The sequence below is a fragment of the Schistosoma haematobium genome, chromosome 6 (assembly GCF_000699445.3).
Source record: "Schistosoma haematobium chromosome 6, whole genome shotgun sequence".
Lineage (NCBI taxonomy): Eukaryota > Metazoa > Platyhelminthes > Trematoda > Strigeidida > Schistosomatidae > Schistosoma > Schistosoma haematobium.
In genome coordinates, this window is record NC_067201.1 from 18,366,375 (window position 1) to 18,387,774 (window position 21,400).

The 21,400-nt window shown below is 39.6% G+C and overlaps 1 protein-coding gene across 1 annotated transcript in view; it reads right to left on the minus strand.

Moving 5' to 3' along the window:
* Positions 1-19,361, minus strand: part of MS3_00008699 (uncharacterized protein) — a 48,961-nt gene extending 29,600 nt beyond the window's left edge. Inside the window, exons 1-4 of the mRNA XM_051217031.1 lie at positions 18,720-19,361; positions 18,401-18,658; positions 16,215-16,380; positions 1,114-1,204 (exon numbers count right to left, since the gene is read on the minus strand). Of these exons, the coding sequence (XP_051065664.1) occupies positions 1,114-1,204; positions 16,215-16,380; positions 18,401-18,565 (422 nt within the window). The 5' untranslated portion in view covers positions 18,566-18,658; positions 18,720-19,361. The remainder of the gene's footprint in view (positions 1-1,113; positions 1,205-16,214; positions 16,381-18,400; positions 18,659-18,719) is intronic.
* Positions 19,362-21,400: the final 2,039 nt, after the last annotated feature.

Sequence of the window (21,400 nt, forward strand, 5' to 3'; positions counted from 1 at the left end):
CGCACAGTATGCACATATGCCAATAAGAGACTGATCAATTTCAGTCCTAAAACATCAATGGGAAGATTCAAGTAAAACAATATCAAGTGAACAAGTTTATTAGCCTGACCAATATTTGTTTTTTTTTCACCATCTTGTGATACATCATGACTTTTCTTCATATAAAACGAAAAAAGGGACGGGTCTACGTCACCAAGCGTAAATGGATGAAACAGAAGTAATATTTGCTTTCTAGAATTATTACTTTGTTTCCAATCAAATATCAACGAAAACGACATCAGAATCAAAGCTTCCCTGAACAAATTTTCAACCATAGTTGTGTACCTTACATAATAATATTAACATTTACTAAATCATGGTTCTAGGGTTTCGATGAGTCTTTAACTAATCGTTTTGTGTTAGAACTAGCGATACTTCCCGACTTGGCTAAACTGAATTAGGTAGTAGTGAAAAGGTTCTAAATTGATTTTTTTTTAAACCAATAAGGGATGAATTTCGAAACAACCGATTATAAACCTTCGTATATTCTTGTTTCTTAACTAAAACACAAAAATATTAATATTGGAATAAACACCACTAGTTATTTACAAGATAAAATGCTGTCACTCCTATGAATTCTTCACAACTGAATAACATTTAAACCAGAGAATTCAGGGCGAAAATTATCCCACTGAAACGTGACAAGGTGGCCTAGTGATTGAAATAGTCAACTTTCAACCACTGGATTTCACATTCAAACCTCGACCCCCTACTTTGGAATAAGCACTCAGACAATGACGTGAACATTTGCACAAAACATATTTGCTAGAAAAAAATCTATATTTATAAAGTTGCGATTCCTGACATAGAGTGAAATGATGAAGGTAGAAATAAACAACAAAAGACATGAGTTGATAGGAACCAAGCACACGCAGATACAAAAATCAGAATGTTCGGTTAATCTATTAAAGTGAACTAAACAGCAGATACTTAATTCACATAATCGGTGCAAAGTACCTCAGAGGTTGTCTGAAAACTCAGCTCTTTCAGCTAAGCAATAATTGAAGCACAATGGCCTGAACTATAACTACAGGATAAAAACAAAATTCATTTAACCCTCAATTATTAACTTACGGTAACTCACGACCACGAATTTCCGACAGAATGCAACTTTCTCCACCGAGATATTCATAACACAAACTTAGAAAACTGTAGACCACAAATGCTAAAAGGAACCAACAAAATGGTGTAAAGAACAATAAGAAATATAAGAACTTATAAAAATCTGATCAGGAGAACCTATGAAACAAAGAATGAGTTTTAAAATGGAGATTTGTATCTCAGGTGAAGTTTTGTACTTTGAGCTGTCACAGCTCTCCCTCTGATTTGATTCTTGGTCTTACAACTCGGTCAAACGAATGTCGTTGTTTAGTACTCAATATAATAACTATAGACCATTTTATATTCTTGCCGTCTTTATGTTCCTGTGATTCAGATATGTAGAAGATACGACTGAGCTCTAGGTATCTAAATGTGTTGCCGGAAAACATGAGTTTCCTTACTGATTCACATAGGTTTTGAGAGTGAATGTGAACAAATATAAAATGTAGGTCTAAAGTGTTTATCAAATTACGTAAAACTGTGTTAAATACGAAAAGCTAAAATTATAAAACTGAACTAGTAAGAGATGATGGATCACAGGATTTCAAAAGGATCAACTTAGCAACCATCTTTCACTCAGATAAAGAAACTTGATATCCCATTAACTATTCCGGTGAAACTACTTACGGCATCAGTCATGAAGCATAATATTTGTAAGCAATTATTAATGTACTTTTTTACTTGAACGACACTAGACTAATTACTATCAATTTCTATCAATAAAATTTATTTCGCCACTTTTAATTTCTTGTTGTTCAATGAAAAGACAAAAAATGTGCCAAAGTAGTAGAATATTACTTTGACAAGGCTTTTGGTATTAGATAATGAATCGTCGTTAAAAACAAATTTCCGTTCTCAGTCACTGGAAAAGATAGACTTCTGATAACAATATCATTTACCTTATGTGCAAATTTTTAAAGTCATTAGCTTTTAACTTGTTTTGGACATCTAGACATTCTTCTTACCAACAATGAAGGGATATCAAGAAGGGTCACTCTTGTATTGCGAATCTAATGAGTGTTGGTTACCTCGACCAACATTCGCGATTGTAAAGGTAAGGCAAATATTATATATCACAACGTTTAGAAGGCCTTTAATTGGGTCAGTCATGAGTTTTATCTGTAAACTTAAACAGATACGTTTAGTTACTGGTAATTGATTCGTATAATTCAGATGCCCCCGAATTCCCTGATACGGCCCAGAGTGGGGAGAGTCAGCGCTCCCTCTCGAAATGCTCTAACATGAACACGTGCATACAACCACTGCCAGGGAAGTCCTACTCACTGCCTTCTCACGGCATTACTGTTGTTTACGAAATCGAGAGAACGAAAAGTGAATGTCCGGCGCTTTAACCGGGTTGGTGGATGTGGAGGGTCCAACTAGGAGAGTTGTAAAACCCCGATTCCAAACCAATGGTGCACATGGGCTCCAGGATCCTGAAGGAACAAATGGCGTATTAACTAATTGTTGGTCACCGATTATCATGTGACTGCATCTCCTGACGTTGCTCCACTGCCTTGTGGATCAAACCTTTAGGTCATAGGCTCCGGGTGTGACCCCCTAAGAAAACCACCTGCTTATGTCTGGGCGTTCGGGCAGTACCACAGCGCTCACATAAATCAAGTGACTTATGTGGCATATATGTATTTGGTGCCCCTTTGTACCAATATTTATGTGTTTAAATAAATAAAGAATCAGATATGTACTAAATATCTTCTGTTTACTCACAACGATTTCAATTTTTTTTGAAGGATAGCCTGGATTATATTTTCTGTGTCGTATGTCGAATGTTTGACACCATCAGCACAAATGGGTAATGTTTTCAAGTTACATATTCGCTAAAACAATCAATTTGTATAGGCTTAGGTTGCAAATGTATGGACAAGTTACAACAGATTTTATGAAGGTACTTTGCCGATTGCATGAAATAAATAATATGCTTTCTAGTCATATGCAACTAGTTAGTGAGAGAAACAGCCACAAAGACTAGGGTTATATTGATTTACAATGCTCATGCCTGTCTATGACGACACTTTGTTACAGCATTCCCATGGCAGTTTCCCAAATAGTCACCGATTTGTCACTATGACAACCATGTGACCGATAACAATACGAAACATGATTGGTTTAAATTTGCCTGAGGTGAGTACGAGACAGGCAGTAATAGCTACGTAAAGGGAGATGTGTACCACCCACGCGTAAAATTGATATGTACGACCAATGCGACCTGAATTTACGAATCGAGAGCAAACTGAAATCGAAGATTTTAGTATGGTCATCAAAGACTTTTTTAGGATGAAAAAAAGTTATTCATAAATTTTCGTGTCACAATAAACGTTGTGGATATTATCAGAAAGGGGTTTTGTGGATATCATAGTAATTTAATAGTTGAGATCATGAGGATATTGTTCAATATAGTACTCAAGTGAGTAAACTCGACGAAATAGGATGAAGATAGGAAAAATGGCAAAAAAAACAAAGTTAATTATAGAAGACAGAAAACCACATGGTCGCTGGAACTGAGTTTCGTTTAAGTCGATAGACCAAATTATAACTACCTAAGCACTTTGTCTTCCGAAATTTAGTATCTGTTCAAATAATTTCAGCTTCATATTGGTGGAAAAAGCTGACAGGTGCATGAATAAATTATTTCAACTAGATGTATAGACCGAACAAGGTGACCGATGCTTTTGACTTCAACATAAGTTGAAATTAATCCAGTTGTTTATACGGTACCGATAAAGTTCTAAGGATAAGTGTTTCTTTTATGTCAAAATAAAATATGCAAACCACATTGTCAATATAAGGATTTTACTAACATGTTTAACATAAAATCTGATACAAATGAGCACTGAAAATAGTTTGCGCGATGCAAAATAAGGAAGGGAAAGGAAGGGTAAACAAGAACAAAAAGTAAAGTGAAAAAGAATAGTGTGTAGTCGCAAATACAGTTCAAATAGAAATACGACCAAGAAAGACTTATTTCAGATAAGGTAGTCCCTCTCACTGTTGTGAAGAATGTAAAAGAGAACTACAGCCGGATCACCACTAACTTCTAATCTGACCATGTTTAAAGCGATTGAATTGTAACTGGGGAGTCGTAATAGACCGACAGGAAGTAGTTCTACACCGCTTCCTTCCATGCATAATACGGAGTCATGTCAAAAACTGGTCACCTCTCCGCGTTTTCCACCCAGTTCCAGCATCGAGAAATACTGGCTGGACTGAGAGAGGCTGCGATGTTGTTCAAGCTACCGGAGTCGAAATTTCATGAGAGTGACGCTAACCATATTGAACCTCAGTATTATTAATATTGTGTTGTCACTGGGTGTCAGAAATCGTTTGGACAACGACGTTCGAACGCAGTGCCTCCAAGGATCCTCAGCTTGAAGAGGTCGTTCCACAAGCATTGAGGAGAAGCACTCTCAATGACACATTTTAAACTCGGTCTTTTATAACCAGACTAAAAACACGATAGCTTCTACTTCACATAGACTGATTACACATTCATGCCATCATTAGCACTGATACAACTACCAGATGAACAAATTTTACGACTACGAACAAATCAACACAGAGTGAATGTAAGCATGTATATATATATATATATATATATATATATATATATATGTCAGATTATGTGAACGGTATGTATAGATGGGTGCTGTTCAGAATACGAGCTACAAGTTGGTAAAAGGTGAGATTTATTATGAAAAGTAAACAAGATGAATTTGATTGTTATTTTATGGAGGTTATCACTGATCTGTTAGTACTTACTTACTTACTTACACCTGTTACTCCTCGTGAAGGAGCATAGGTCGCTCACCAGCATTCTCCATCCAACCCTGTCCTGGGCAATCCTTTCCAGCTCCTTCCAGTTGTAATTCATCCTTTTCATATCTGCTTCTATTATCCGACGTAATGTGTTCTTTGGCCTTCCTCTTTTCCGCTTCCCTTCAGGATTCCAAGTTAGAGCTTGCCTCGTGATGCAGTTTGACGATTTGCGTAATGTATGTCCTATCCATTTCCATCGTCTTTTCCTAATTTCCTCTTCAGCTGGAAGTTGGTTTGTTCTCTCCCACACAAGGCTATTGCTGATGGTATCCGGCCAATGGATGTTGAGTATCTTGCGTAGACAGCTATTTATAAATACTTGTACTTTCTTGATTGTGGTTGTTGTAGTTCTCCAAGTTTCAGCTCCATACAGTAGAATTGCCTTGACGTTCGTATTGAAGATTCTCACTTTGATATTGGTTGAAAGTTGTTTTGAGTTCCATATGTTCTTCAATTGTAGGAATGCGGCCCTTGCTTTGCCAATCCTCGCCTTTACGTCTGCATCTGAACCTCCATGTCTATCGACGATGCTTCCCAGATATGTGAAGGATTCTACATCTTCCAGAGTTTCGCCATCAAGGGTGATTGGATTGCTGTTCTCCGCTTTGAATTTGAGGACCTTGGTTTTCCCTTTGTGTATGCTGAGGCCTACTGATGCAGAGACTGCTGCTACATTGGCTGTCTTTATCTGAATCTGTTCACGTGTACGTGATAGGAGGGCTAGGTCATCTGCGAAGTCCAGATCGTCTAATTGGTTCTGAGCTGTCCATTGTATTCCGTGTTTTCCTTCAGATGTCGAGGTCTTCATAATCCAGTCGACCACCAGAAGAAAGAGGAAGGGAGAGAGTAAACAGCCTTGTCTGACTCCGGTCCTTACTTGGAATGCATCTGTCAGCTGTCCTCCATGCACTACTTTGCACCGTAGTCCGTCATATGAGTTCCGGATAATATTGACAATCTTCTCAGGAACTCCGTAGTGTCGAAGAAGTTTCCATAATGTCCTCCTATCTACACTGTCGAATGCCTTTTCATAATCAATGAAGTTGATGTATAGTGACGAGTTCCACTCAACTGATTGTTCGACGATGATCCGTAGTGTTGCAATTTGGTCTGTGCACGACCGATCCTTTCGGAATCCAGCTTGTTGGTCTCGAAGTTGGGCATCTACTGCATCCTTCATCCGGTTCAGCAACACCCTGTTGAAGACTTTCCCTGGTATTGACAGTAGTGTAATGCCTCTGTACTTTTCACATTTGCTCAGATCTCCTTTCTTTGGAATCTTGATGAGGTGTCCTTCTTTCCAGTCCATCGGCACTTGTTCCTCCTCCCAAATCTTTTTGAATAGAGGGTAAAGCATGCTTGTGGTTACTTCGACGTCTGATTTCAGTGCTTCAGCTGGTATGTTGTCGGGTCCTGCTGCTTTCCCGTTCTTGATTTGTCTGACGGCCATTCTAATTTCTTCCGTCGTTGGTGGGTTGACATCTATAGGAAGATCTGTGTGTGCTGCTTCGGTGTTCGGTGGATTCATTGGAGCCGGCCTATTCAGGAGTTCCTCGAAGTATTCTACCCATCTGTTTCGCTGTTGTTGAATTTCAGTGATTGGCTTGCCTTCTTTGTCTTTGACCGGCCTCTCTGGTTTACTGTATTTCCCTGATAGTTTCTTCGTTGTATCGTAGAGCTGTTTCATATTTCCTTCTCTAGCAGCTTTTTCTGCCGTCGTTGCTAATTCTTCCACGTATTTCTTCCTGTCGGCTCTAATGCTCCTCTTCACTTGCTTGTTTGCTTCTATGTATTCAGCTTGTGCTTGGACTTTCTCTGCTCGTGTTCGGCTGTTGTTAATTGCTGTCTTCTTGTTCTTCCTTTCTTTGATCTTGTCCAGTGTTTCTATAGAGATCCATTCCTTATGATGGTGTTTCTTTAGGCCCAGAACCTCTTGACACGTTGAAGTCAATGTTTCTTTGATGCCTTTCCAGTTGTCCTCCATGGTGGTTTCTTCTTCCTTCAGTAGATCTTGAAAGGCTTGGAATCTGTTGTTGAGAGCTATCTTGAATTCATTGAGTTTGTCAGTATCTCGAAGGAAGGCTGTATTGAACCTTTGTATTGCTGTTTGTCCACTTGTCCAGTTCTTTTTTAGCTTCAGTTTCAAATTGGCTACAACTAGGTGGTGATCTGAAGCTACGTCAGCTCCTCTCCTGGTTCTCACATCTTCCATTGTCCTTCGGAATTTTTTTTTGATGTAAATATGGTCTATTTGGTTCTCTGTAGTGTGGTCCGGTGAGATCCATGTAGCCTTGTGTATACGTTTGTGTGGAAATATTGTGCCTCCTATGACTAATTTGTTGAATGCACACAAATTTGCAAATCTTTCTCCATTTTCGTTCCTCTCTCCCAGTCCATGTCGTCCCATAATATCTTCATATCCAGTGTTGTCTATTCCGACCTTGGCATTTAGATCTCCCATCAGAATGGTGAGGTCCTTTCTTGAGCATTTCTCTATGATTGACTGCAGCCGCTCGTAGAATTGATCTTTAATGTCGTCGTTGCTATCATTGGTGGGTGCATAACATTGGATAATATTCATTAAGATCCCCTCCTTCTTTGTTTTGAATGATGCTTTGATGATTCTGGATCCGTGGGATTCCCATCCTACAAGTGCATTTCGTGCTACTTTGGACAGCATTAGAGCAACTCCCTGTGTGTGTGGAGCATTTTCCTCTTCGTGACCGGAGTATAGCAGCATCTCTCCCGTAGCTAGCCTTTTCTGTCCAGCTTGAGTCCAGTGGGTTTCGCTGATTCCCAGTACTGCCAAGTTGTATCTCCTCATTTCCGTTGCTATTTGGCTGGTCTTCCCGGTTTCCCACATTGTTCTAACGTTCCATGTACCTATAAAAATTTTTGCTCTGGTTGTTAGAAGGGGCATCGGCCTCGTGGCTTCCGAAGGAATTCGGCTTTCACCATGAAGCGTCATAATTCTTCTAAATGAAGACCTTCTAACTCTCAGGGCAGAGTTAAAATGGTTTGAATTATTTTTTCTGGTAAGCGTTTTTTTAGCGAGTTAGTTTTCTACGGGATGGGGACGCTAACCCCATGCCCAACCCTCCTCCTTTACCCGGGCTTGGGACCGGCAGTAACTCTAGAAGAGCTACAGGCGGAGTTGATCTGTTAGTAAGGTTAAGATTTATCTCTAACCCAACATAATACAGAAAAATTACACTGATATTTAATTAAATATAGAAACAACTATCAAAAGTTGCACTGGAATTGAAATGTAATCAAATGTTCCCTTCTCCTGTTCAATTAATAAAAAAAATTCTGAAAAGAATTATCACCGTGATCTCAACCGCTTATAAGATATCTGAAATAATGTAGTTAGATTTGTGGTTTAAACTAATTTAGACAAACTGTTTAAGTGTCTTTACTTATCAAGTGGAAATATGAGTACTGTTTGAACCGAAATAAATGATAATCTAGTTTATGTAAATACTTAATAATTCTGTCAGACAATGATAGTATTGTTGCAATAATATATTCATGCAACATTGCTATCCAGACAGACAACAAGTCATTAGAAGTGTAAAAGCCTTGAACAATACAAAAACTATTCAGAAGTTGCAAATCATATGTATTCACTTTAAACTTAAAAATATTGACTGTGTAACTAAGTTTATACCTGTGCACAAGGTTATAAGTATTGTACAAAAGTTAATTATACGATTTTGATGCTTAATTCACAATAGATAGCGATTACTTCTGAAACTGTGCTACGCCATTATATTATATTTATAACAATTGAAAAAGCTGATGCAAGAATTTTCACTTACGCCACAAAATTGTTTTCTTTTTATAACTTTGTTTGTAAAATGGTGCATGTTTGCAACAAATGGCTTTTTTGCTGGCCTGTTATAATGGTCATATTAAAGTTTTTAGAATGGGCATTACACTGGTGGTCCGCATTCACACCCAACGTACGAGAGTATTCGATAGAAAAGTATGAACTGATTGCGTCTTCTACTTACTAGATGTTAACACACATACAAATGACAGGCTTGTTCACTCATCTTGGAGATATGTATTTTTGTGAGAACAAGTAAGACTACCTGGTTCCCCAAACCAAAGATAGGGTAGGATTTGAACCTGAAACTATATGTTCGAAGCTTAAGTGACTTAACCACAGAAATAATTGTAGTTAAAATATAAATATAAATATATAATCCCACCTGCTAATCTCAATCACTGATTGTGCCAGTATATAAGAAAGGACAAAAGTCCTCTTGTGACAATCACAGAGGAATCAGTTTGACTAATAGAGTGTCTAAAATATTAGCTTCAACAATACTTCGACGCTTAACTAAAACTCATGAAGAGCAGACTAGAGAAAATCAGCTTAGTTTCCGACCCGGACGTGGCTTCACAGACCAGATATTCATACTACGTCAGGTCCTAGAACATTGACGCATTCAGACGCCCCACAATAGTAGTATTTCTCGACCTTAAGGCGGCATTCGACTCTGTTGATCGTGAGGTTCTATGGCAGTGTTTTTCACTGAAAGGAGTACCAAAGAAGTACATTACCTTATAAAGGCTCTCTACTCGAACACAACTGGTCAAGTGAGAGCTTATGGCGAACTGTCAACTCTCTTCATTCTTGTTCAACTTTGTCGTCGACCTACTTTTAGAGATAACACTTTCCTCGTCTAGATTTCCAGGGGTTGAGCTTCTACCGGGAGATTCACTTGTTGACTTAGAATATGCTGATGACATAGTTTTATTTGGTGAAGACGCTGACAAAATGCAGAGTCTTCTGACCACTCTAAGCAACAATGCAAGCATGTTCGGGATGCGATTCTCCGATAGTTAGAGACCTTGAATGACATGGCTTAAAACCGTTTGCAATGACGCAAGTGCATCCAATCTCTGAGTCCTCCCAAATTCTTATCTTCTGAATTCTTCATATCCGTTTTTTTCTATTTCCAAATTTATTTCACTGGATTATATCCTTGACTGACATCTTCAAACCCTAATCTTTGCGATTACTGCTTATACATTTACTACCTCTATGTGCTAATGTGGTGTGGCAACTCGAAGAGATGTATATAAGTACGAAGTTCTACGTTGTTGCTGACTGACTGACGGACTATAAAATTGTATTTCATTTAGGCTGGGTATATAAAAACTGGAGAAAGTAATCTACAGATTTGATCATACAATAAATTGTAAGTGAAAATGTCTGGAATATTTAGTACATATCTGATTCTTTATTTATTTCAACACAAATATTGGTACAAAGGGACACCAAATACATATGTGCCACAAGTCACTTGATTTGTGTGAGGGCTGTGGTATGAAAGTTGCAAAGAGCTGACTTCTGTTGGTCCTTCACGACTCCCTATCTGAGATCCGAGAGATGGTGCAATACAGTGGCCAGATACGTTATCAGATATGGCTCAGAACAGGAGTCAATGGCGATCCCGCTGTAACTTTTACGTTCTTCATAAAAAGGGGCCACTCCCGGAGCCTATGACCTAAAGGTTTGATCCACAAGGCAGTGGAGCAACGTCAGGAGATTCAGTCACACGATAATCGATGACCATCAATTAGTTAATGCGCCATTTGTTCCTTCAGGATCCTGGAGCCCATGTGCACCATTGGTTTGGAATCGGGGTTTTACAACTCTCCTAGTTGGACCCTCCACATCCACCAACCCGGTTAAAGCGCCGGACATTCACTTTTCGTTCTCTCGATTTCGTAAACAACAGTAATACCGTGAGAAGGCGGTAAGCAGGACTTCCCTGACAGTCAGTCAGTCAGATGCAACGTAGGACCAGGCACATATATGCATCGGTTCAAGTTGCCATACCTCATTAACACAACAAGATGGACACCGGATTCATAAAAGTATTTAATTCAGAGGTGGTAATATATAAAAGAAAGATTGCAATAAGGATATAGTACAGGAAGAAAGAATTAGTTCGTAGGAAGAAAGATATGAAGCGATTTTAATCTCTTAGTTAAAAGGAAAACAGAGAGTGTATACACCGACGCCATTGTGATCGATTCTGAGCCATTTCATCAAGAGTTTCAAACCATTGGTTACGATAGTCACGCGGACCCCAACCAAGTAATCTCCATCTCCCAACATGGCTCAAACTAGAAGTTAGTGACTTCAAGCACTGATGCCACGTTTTGGTTTGGCCTTCCCTAACCTTCTTCCAACCATCTCCAACACCGGTTAGCATTGCACGTCGTGGTAATCGGTGTTCAGGCATACGTAACACGTGGCCCAACCATCTCAGTCGATGAAGATTCACAACCTCATCAACTGATTTACCATCATTCCCTGATACCCTGCGTCTAACCTCACTATTACTTACCCGGTGATCCCAGCAGACGCCAGCAATATTTCTAAGGCATCTGTGGTCAAATACTAATAGCTTACGAGTGTCTTCTACTCTTAATGGACATGTTTCGTCGTCGTAAATTAAAACAGAACGGACTGCCGCGCAGTATACTCGTCCTTTTATTGATAGACGGATATCTCGCCTTCACCATAGGTGATGTAAGTTGGCAAAAGCTAAACGAGCTTTTCGAATCCGTGCTGAGATTTCGTCAAACGCCAACTCATTAGGGCTGACCAGACTTCCAAGATAAGTGAAGTTGCCAACGCGTTCGACTACTTCACTCCCTATCCTTAGTTCAGGTGTTGACGCAGACCAGTCCTGGAGCAACAACTTGCATTTCGAGGGAGAGAAGCGCATTCCAAACATTCTGGTATTGTTGCGTAGTGCTACCAGAAGACTCTGCATTTTATCAGCTTCTTTACCAAACAGGAATATGTCATCTGCGTATTCTTAGTCGATAAGTAGACCTACTGGAAGGAGATCAATACCCGAGAATTCAGTCGACGAGAATGTTATTTTCATCAGTAGGTCTATGATGAAGTTGAACAAAAATAGAGAAAGTGGACAGCCTTGACGGACACCACTTGAAGTTGCAAAAGCAGATGACAGTTCACCATAAGCTCTCACTCGACTATTAGTGTTCGAGTAAAGAGCCTTCAAAAGGTTTATGTACTTCTGAGGTACGCCTTTCAATGACAGACACTGCCACAGAATCTCGCGGTCTACAGAGCCAAATTCTGCTTTTAATTCAAGAAAGACCACCATTGTCGGACGTCGACAAGTATGCCTGTGTTCTAGAATCTGACGAATGGTGAATATGTGGTCGATGCAGCCACGACCAGGTCTGAAGCCAGCTTGGTTCTCTCGTGTTTGCAGTTCACGAGTCTTAGTTAGGCGTCTGATAATTATCGAGGCTAGTATTTTAGATATTATATTAGTTAAACTAATCCCTCTGTGGTTGTCACAGGATGATTTTGACCCTTTCTTATATATTGGGACGATAAGTGATTGTGACCAGTCAGATGGGATAACGTCTAACTCCCAGATCCTAGCTAAAATATTAATCAACCTAATCGCTAAAATTGGACCACCATCTTTAAAGACCTCTGGATCCAATCCATCTGGATCAGCTGCCCTTCCTCGTTTCAGATTAACTATAGCTTTTTGAACTTCAGCAAGAGTTGGGGGACCTACTTCAATGTTCCATTCACACTGTCTGGGAATGGAGGGTAGTTGTAGAGTAGCTGAAGGCCAGTTGAACTGTTCTCTGAAATGTTCCGCCCATCGTTCTAAACGTCTGGACTGGGAGCAGATGAGAGTATCGTCTTTTTCCGATATAATCTCACTTACACTTGACTTATTAATTCCAGTTTCTTTTATTAGTCTGTAAAGCTGTCTTGTGTTCCCTATAGTCGCCGCCTTTTCCATCTCTTTTGCTTTCGTTGCCCACCACTGCTCACGGTCGTTCCCTAGACTTTTGCTCAACCTAGATCTGATTTGTTGTCGCTCTTCATCATGTTCGGAACCTGATGGGACGAGTTTGCGAGAATCCATCAGTGTGATAGACTTTGAAGAAATCCACTGGTTCTTTGTAACCCTGTGGTTTAAATAACTGATAGATGTCACTGCTGTTTGTTTATCTTTCCAAGCAACATCAGGGTCAGCTTCGTTTTCAGAACTACCTAAGTTTAACCTCAGTTGTTCCTGGAACCTACTTTTGGTTGCGTGCCCGTATTAGGGCATGGTCGGAGTCCAACCAGGTTCTCCAGAATGAGCGACAATCTTCTACCGACTCTCTCCAACGATGACTGATGGCAATATGGTCTATTTGAGTCCATCGTTGGTTTGGTGTAGGGGGTCGCCATGTTAGACGATGTCTCTCCTTATGCTTAAAATTTGTGTTTGCTAAAAATAAGCGATTGTCTGAGCACAGTTGCAGCAGACGGTCACCATTATCTGTTCGCTGTGCCGGAATGCTAAAATATCCACCTAAATGCCTTTCTGTTTGGTTTAAGCTACCTATCTGGGCACTAAAGTCACCTGCTACGAATACTATGTCTGGACGTTTAGCTTTCTGAAGAAGTTCAGATAGCTTTCTGTAAAATTCATCTTTCACTTCATCTGAGCTACAGTCGGTGGGAGCGTAGGCAGAAACGACAAAAGGGCAACGACGTGTGTCCCTATCCTTCCGAGTTCTTACGGAGCCGTTTGGCCGAACAGTACATAAACGACTGTTAACGGGGATCAACTCTAACAGTGCTTGTTCCGCCCTCATGCTTAGCGCTATGCACACACCTGCTAGTCCACGAGAGCTGGCCATCGGGTCACCACATACACGGAGGGTGTATCTCGTCGGCTCTCCGTTTTGCCGAGGTGAGGTCAAGTGAATGACCACACTGGGATCCGGTATGCGTGTTTCAGAGACACAGCATACATCAATGGTACGAGATTCTAGGGTTCTAGCCAAGGAAGCCTGTTGACCGATTTGACATAGAGTGCGTACGTTGAAGGCTCCAATGTGTAGTTTGGAGCGAGGTTTCAGTAGACCTGGGACAGTGTTTTGCGCAATAAAATCGTTGGCTATGGTGACACTTGAGGGGGAAGCCGAAAGAGGAAGTTTAGCGTTGAAAGTCGATGTAGGAGGAATAATAGGAATTGAAGAGGAAGGTTGATTATGAATACAGTGGTCTTGAGTGCTGTTAGAGGTATGAGGGCGGTTATCACTTCCCGGTTGCCCACACCGAGGAAGGGTTCTTCTGGAGGTACCTGAAAAGAAAATTGGATTAGAGGTGGTCTTAGTGACCTGAGAGCGTGACCGCAGTGCTCAAGGGACAACTGCTTGAGGTCGGTCACATACGACCTTTTTATGGGTAATTTTTGTATCAGCTCCGTAATCGTTGAGACCTTAACTCTGGAGACGGATATCCGTGGGCTGAGGCGAGGTGTGCATTCTTAGAGTCGACCTTTTCTGACCCCACCCCTCCTTGTGGGAAGACAGCATCGCTGTCATGCTGGTTGTCTGAAGGAAACACCTTACTGCTGTCACACCTTTGTACAGTCAGCAGTACGACTTCGCCTTCGGACCTTAGGTTTGTTGCTTTTAGTCTTACCGCTCTTCAACCGACCTGTCTGACATGGTAGGACCTTGAGGAACGGTTGTTCCAGCCAGTATAGCTCGGTTGCTTCATCACGATAGGCAAGCACGACCACCACGTCAAGGTAGCAACAACGGTTCATGCTAGAGCATTTCGAGAAGGAGTCCTGACTCTTCCCACCCTCGGCCATATCAGGGCGTTTAGGGGCACGGAGTGCAATTCCGTCAGTAAGCTGATGGATATGAAATAACACTCTGGCACTTGGTGTTTCGTAATTAAAAGGCAAACAACTCTGCTCAGAAATATTTAGGATTATCTGGATCCATAAGCCAGATATGCCTCCAAAATCGATTAACTGGGTTGGTGACCAAGTGATTTATCCACTCGAACTTCAACCACTGAGTGGCAGGCTCGAAATTCACTTCACTTATTTCTATTTAGGTAGCTGAGTAGTGTAACTATCCTTCACATTAATAGAGAATCCCTACAAGTTGAGGAAATAGGCAGGTACTTGTTAAATGAGCTACACTAAGATTATTTATGAAAGTCAGTTTATGTTATAGAAAAATACGATTAATAGAGATTACATAGCATGTAGTTATCAGTGGAGTCCGAAACGCGCGTTTCATGCTATTCGGGACTCGTCAGCTGAATATACCTGCGTTCCAGAGTTGATGTTCACTCCGGGACTCAAACCCAGTATCGTTTGCTTCAAACACCATAGTGTTGTCCACGTAAATACTGAGTCCAGGAGTCACTCACTTGTGTAAAGGGAATGAGTTTTTTAATTCAATTTGAAATCGTTTATATCCTTCACTTATTGATATTTTGACTGAAATATGATCCGTTTCAGTTGGCATCCCATACGAATTGCCTCGATATATCCATTATGACACAAGTTAATATAGAATAGATGGCATGTAGCAAGCAAGATTGGCCAAGTTTCAGTCAAAATACTAACAATAGGATAATCCAAACCATTTCATATTAAATTACAAAACATAATACAATCAATTTGAGAATATACTATATTTTTAGAGAAAAGTTTAGCACAAAAATTACATCAAAATACTTGACAACATAGGATGAATTATGGATGTAGAATAAACCTTTCTACTATGTACATCGCACGTTGAAGGAACAGCTAATGAGTGTTGATCCACAAAGGTACTTATGAAACTGCTAACGATACGATCATCTTGAAATATAACTTTTATTTCTCATCCAAGTATATCTAGCCGAAGTTAGTCCATGATGTTAACTAACTTCAGACTTATATATTTTCATTTGTGTTTTATGACTGAATATGAAGTGAATTTTAAAAATAGATAACTAGTTACTGATTTTTACATGTGTTAAGTTATTTTCAGGGATTTCATCTCTTCGAAGTGGGTCGTTTTAACCGATTGCTTAAAAATATCTTAACAAAGGGTGAAAGGTGGAGAGGATATAGAATGAGAGATAATCACTTGAGAATACTGTATTTCACATATTAAAAACATTTGCTCACATGTTCATACTAATTGAAGCAATCCATATTGCATGTCTGATACCACATATTCAAAGTTTAAATGCAGCATCAAAGAGGCTTCTTATTCAGATGAGATCACTGTAGGCAAATAATATGTTACCACAAAACCAAACACACCTTCCTATAATTATCTTACAAAATAATGCCGGTCAAACTTGTATGAAATACACCCCAATAAATAAAACATACTGTATACGTTTTCACACCAAAACTAACCTTCATAACAATCTCGTACAGAATCGAAATATACATAATAATCTTCATGTTTTAGGAAAAGCAAGCTTAGCCATGACTCAAATGCATAGATTGGCACGTAGAATAGAATTCGAACGACCCATCTTTGCTCATTTGGGCAAGTATAATTAATTAGATGCAAATAAATCTGTTTAGAAATTAATAATAACGGTAAGAAGCTAATATGCATGTACAAGAAAAAGCTATATTCTTAATTAGTTTAGTAAATAAAACAGCTCATTATATGCAAAGTATATTATTTCTGACTGGTTTAACATTTAGTATAACTCGGTATTTAAATATAGGATCATGCAGTCGCTCCTAAGCTACATCGTGTAAACTGACGACTTTACCCAGCTATCTAAACCGGAGATGGGGTTTGAGTATACAACTCAGTGGTTGGAAGTTGAGTCCTAAACACCGAACCATTGTTATACAAATTTAGTTTGGATCAGTAACTAAATACAGATTTGTGTACTCAACTATAAACTATACTTTTCGTGTGAGACCTACTGTACTATTCGGATTCTCAAACGGTAATAGGTTAGGTAGCTTTGGAATATATATTATGTCATTGCTCCACTTACACATAATAACCATTATTCGGTTTACAATGTGGTTATTTCAGATGAGTAGTCCCTCAGCACGTCATCTTAGCTGATAGTTATTATTTTTGTGAATTTTCACTGATGATATTGTTCACGTTAACACGACTGACTACTCGAACATAAGAAGCTAATACAGACTTGCTTTCTCAGCACTATTCATCAAAATCACAGCATTTTCATATTACTTGAATATAAAATTTATGAACACTGACTAATTTTCTTACGTTAAAGCATTTCTAAACACATATATTTGAAGAGTGCAACTGAATGATGCCTGAGAATATACCTATACAAATGCTATATTTCAGAATTGGAAGATCATGATATAGTCCATTTGGAAAATAAATCTGCCAACTTTTACCGATTCATTTCCTTCAGCAAACTACTGGTATATCCAATATTTCCAAATCGAACTGGTATCAGTTGGAGTATTGTTGAAAATCAGACTTTAGTGGAGGGCGCTGATTGATGGTAGTTTTACAGACGTCGCAAAATGACTGGTGTTACATGTGTGAAGTATACACATATTGTGGCTCCTACAAAATTTGGTCTGCAACAAGTAACGCACTGATGATGGTTCGAGATTAGAGACAAAACAGCCCTGTAGTGTTTGTTGATTTTTACTAGTTTTTCAGATGACTTCTGTCTGTAGTAAAAACCATCTTTAGATTAAACAGATTGTCCGGCGCTTTACCGGGTTGATGGACATGGAGAGTCTACCTAGGGAAGTTGGAAAACCCTCATTTCAAACCAATGGTGCACATGGGCTCCAGGGTCCTGAAGGAACAAATGGCGTATTAACTAATTGTTGGTCACCGATTATCATGTGACTGCATCTCCTGACGTTGCTCCACTGCCTTGTGGATCAAACCTTTAGGTCATAGGCTCCGGGTGTGGCCCCCTAAGAAAATCACCTGCTTATGTCTGGGCGTTCGGGCAGTACCACAGCCATCACACAAATCAATGATAACTGCTACTGGCGTCATCGTAATTGTGTGGCGCATATGTATTCGGTGCTCCCTTGTACTAACGTTTGTGTTCAAATAAAGTAATAATAAATAGGAGAAACGGTACTATGCACAGATGGAATAACCATTTTAACGAGGAAGTATACGAACCATGTCACCTCTTAAAGGGATTTATAAACGTAAAACCTTCCAGTTTAGCATGTTTTGTTATGAAGTATGGATGTTCATCACTTGGCTACTGACAGACTGTAAACGGCTAGATTTTGAAGGGCTATTCCGAGCGTCTATATTAAAAGTTTTGTATTACTGAACTAAATCTGTATAAATATAAATCTGTATATATTTTTAACTACGAGCTGTTAATAATAAATTAAACAAACTGTTCTATGAGATCAAATGAATGTTTCAAATAAGTGATATTTCTTTACTAGATGTTGGTGTTCGTAAGCAAAGAAGATTCCATTGGGTTATATGAGTGCAGACAAATTTCTTACGAATATCCAAAATACTTGACTCTAGGCACAATTAGAAATTTCAAGAACTTCTAAACTAAACTACACGCCCACACGCGAAAATCCGCAAACAAACTAACTTGGTGGCAGGTAATGACAATTGCAGTAAAAGCAACTAATCCCGTAAATACTTGAGCCCACTTGGATTCTAAAAACAAGAATTCTTCTGACACATGCTTCGACGTGTTTCCAATATATGAAGTATTTAGCAAAGCGGTAGATTGGATTCCATAAGGAAGTGTCATTTCTAAAGTTGACGTAATATTTAGCGTTTCGCGTCAAAATTGAAGGTGCTCGGAGTGCTAGGGGAGCGTGCAAAGTGGAGTGCGTGACGAAAGCTGGAAAAGAGAGCAGAAGAAAAAGTGAGTCGATGACCCAGTAAACATAGAATCCACTTACATTTAATAACCAAAACTACCGAAAACTAAAGAAAACAAAATCGCACTATTACGAAAGTTCGATAATCACAGCCAGTAATGTTGACATAAGAATTAGGACTCGAAGCTAACACCAGCCCTACTTTTAGCGATTCGCACCTAGCTAGAAGATACTTTGTGTACCGGAGAGCATGTAGAATAACATGGCGACAGCTGGGAGGAAAAAAGAAGTAAAAGTGGATCGACGGCCGAGCAAGCACACATAATACACTTACAGTTATTAAGGAAAGAATGCACAACAAATAGCACTGACACAAGCTTTGGATTTAGACAGCCGTGACATCGAAACCAGAAACAAACCGACTAACGCGCTACAACAATGTAAAGCTCAGCCTTTGGAAGGTTTGCTTCTAGCCTGAAGGTACCTTGTGTGTTAGATGAATGTTAGTAGCAGTGAGAATATCTGGAATAGAAGGATAAATGAGCTGATGACTCATTTGGCACATAGAGTGTATTTGCATATATGACCAAAAGCAACTGACAGTAATCAGAAGGAACACGAAAGCGAGGTTAGTATAACCTGATAATCGGAACAAGAAGTTGGTATTGTAAGTTTTCAAACGTTACACTACCACGTGTTTAAAACCCCGCTGCAGTATAACTTACTAATTACCGAGATAAACATGAAGTACTATAACAAAATCATGTTATCAGATTTCAGATTTATGTTGTAAGGACAGGAGGCCTACAGCCTACGTCATTCCTTTTCTAGTATGCTTTTGTGAGTGTCTGGTCTTCTCTTGAAAGAGTCTGTAGTGACCTTTTATCAAGAGAACGCGATTGGTGTAATGGAAACAATTATTATTATAGCTAATTGTACCACGGACTGTTTTACCGTACTTGTTTATTTGACTGTACCAAAACACATACATTCTTCCGTTGGTTGTGACCTTGCACGAATTCGGTTACGCTCAGTAACCACAATCGTAACCTGGCACGATCTCCGTATTCTTTCAATACCACGAGATGGCCAACGATTGCATCTCGAGCACAGCCAACAACTGCCTTCTGAAATTTGGCTTACGGGGGATCTTATCGGTTAACTGGCACGTAGTCTTCCTGTATTGGTGATCATATTCAACCGCGACTCGGCGCCACACTACAAGTCAATTGAAGTTGCGGACACCACTGCTTCGGGCAGCAGGTTCCAAGTATTGGTGACTCGGTGTGAAAACATGTATGCCACGGGTATTACTTTCTTTCCTAGCTTTTCTACTCGTCATATATGTCCTCTGAGATGTCCCGATTTAGTGGGAGGGAAAAGCGAGAATAAGTTAGGTCCAAAATTATTTCTCAGTATTCTGTACATCAAAATTAGATCTCCCCTTAGTCTGCGATGGGACAGAGTAAAGAGTTCCAGCTTCTCAAGCCGCTCTTTGTATGGTAAACCCCGGAGCTCTGGAACTGTACGGTAGCTGCCCTCTGTTCTTTTTCTAGGATATCCGATTCACCTTTTAAACAGAGGCTTGCAGCCTGAACGCAGTTCTCAAGCTTGGTTCTCACTATGATTTTGTATACTGTGGTGAACATGGTAGTATCTAACTGAGTGAATGTCCGTTTTAAAGCCCAGAGGGTTCAAAACCCCTTAGCTGCGACCTCCTGGCAACGGGTACCGGCACTTCCCCTATGCTGTACCTATTAACCTTTGTATCCCCAAAGTGCATGTAGATACACCTTGCCGCGTTGATAGGCATCAGCCACACTTTAGACCAGTTAATCATATTATTTAAGTCTGCCTGAAGAGCGAATGCGTCTGCATCTCCAGTTATTACTCGCCAGATCTTTACATCATTGGGGACTGTACTACACTTGGGAAATCATTTTCATGCAGTATAAAAAGTAAAGGACCTAGGACGGAACCTTGAGGTACTCCACTAATTACTGGTCTCCAGATGGAGCACTTGGAGTTTATTCTTACTTTCTGTCTACGACCTACTAAGAAATCCTTAAGCCATTTTAGTAGAGGTCTGGCAATACCAAGATTTTCTAACTTCAATAGAAGTCTATCGGTTGGCTCCTTGTCAAGAGCCTTACTGAAGCCTATGTAGACAACATCCACTGATTTTCCGTTGTCTAGCGCCTTTATCCCAAGTTCCCTCGCTATAAGGAGGATCGTTGTACACGATAAACCCTTTCTAAAACCATATGGTTATGGTTCGTTTGACTATTCTTTCCAATATTTTAACTACAACACTGGTGAGGCTCACAGGGCTATAGTTCGATGGAATTTTTCTTACTCCTGTTCTATGTATGGGAGTGACGATTACTTCCTTCAAGCCCATAACAAGCTGGTCTACACTTTGTAGTTTAAAGTGGTTTCGTGTGACACGTAAGAAACCTATTATTTAAACAACTGGTTGCTTTGAGTAGGATGAGGAACAAAGAGTAAAGTCGTCGGACAGTTAAAAATCACAAAACAAATATTAAAAACACTATTCCAGAAGATTATACTTTTGAAAACTCAGTCACTTGCCGTAACGAAACGTTACTATGATGTTTATATGCATATTATCGAATGACTAATTCTAATCACAAAATACAACTCCTTTAAGTGTTCTCAATACCTTCTCTTGGATTTGGAAGCCCTTTCATTCATGACCGCTAAAGCACTTACTGAAGATCCTTGAAATAAGCTAGTCAATA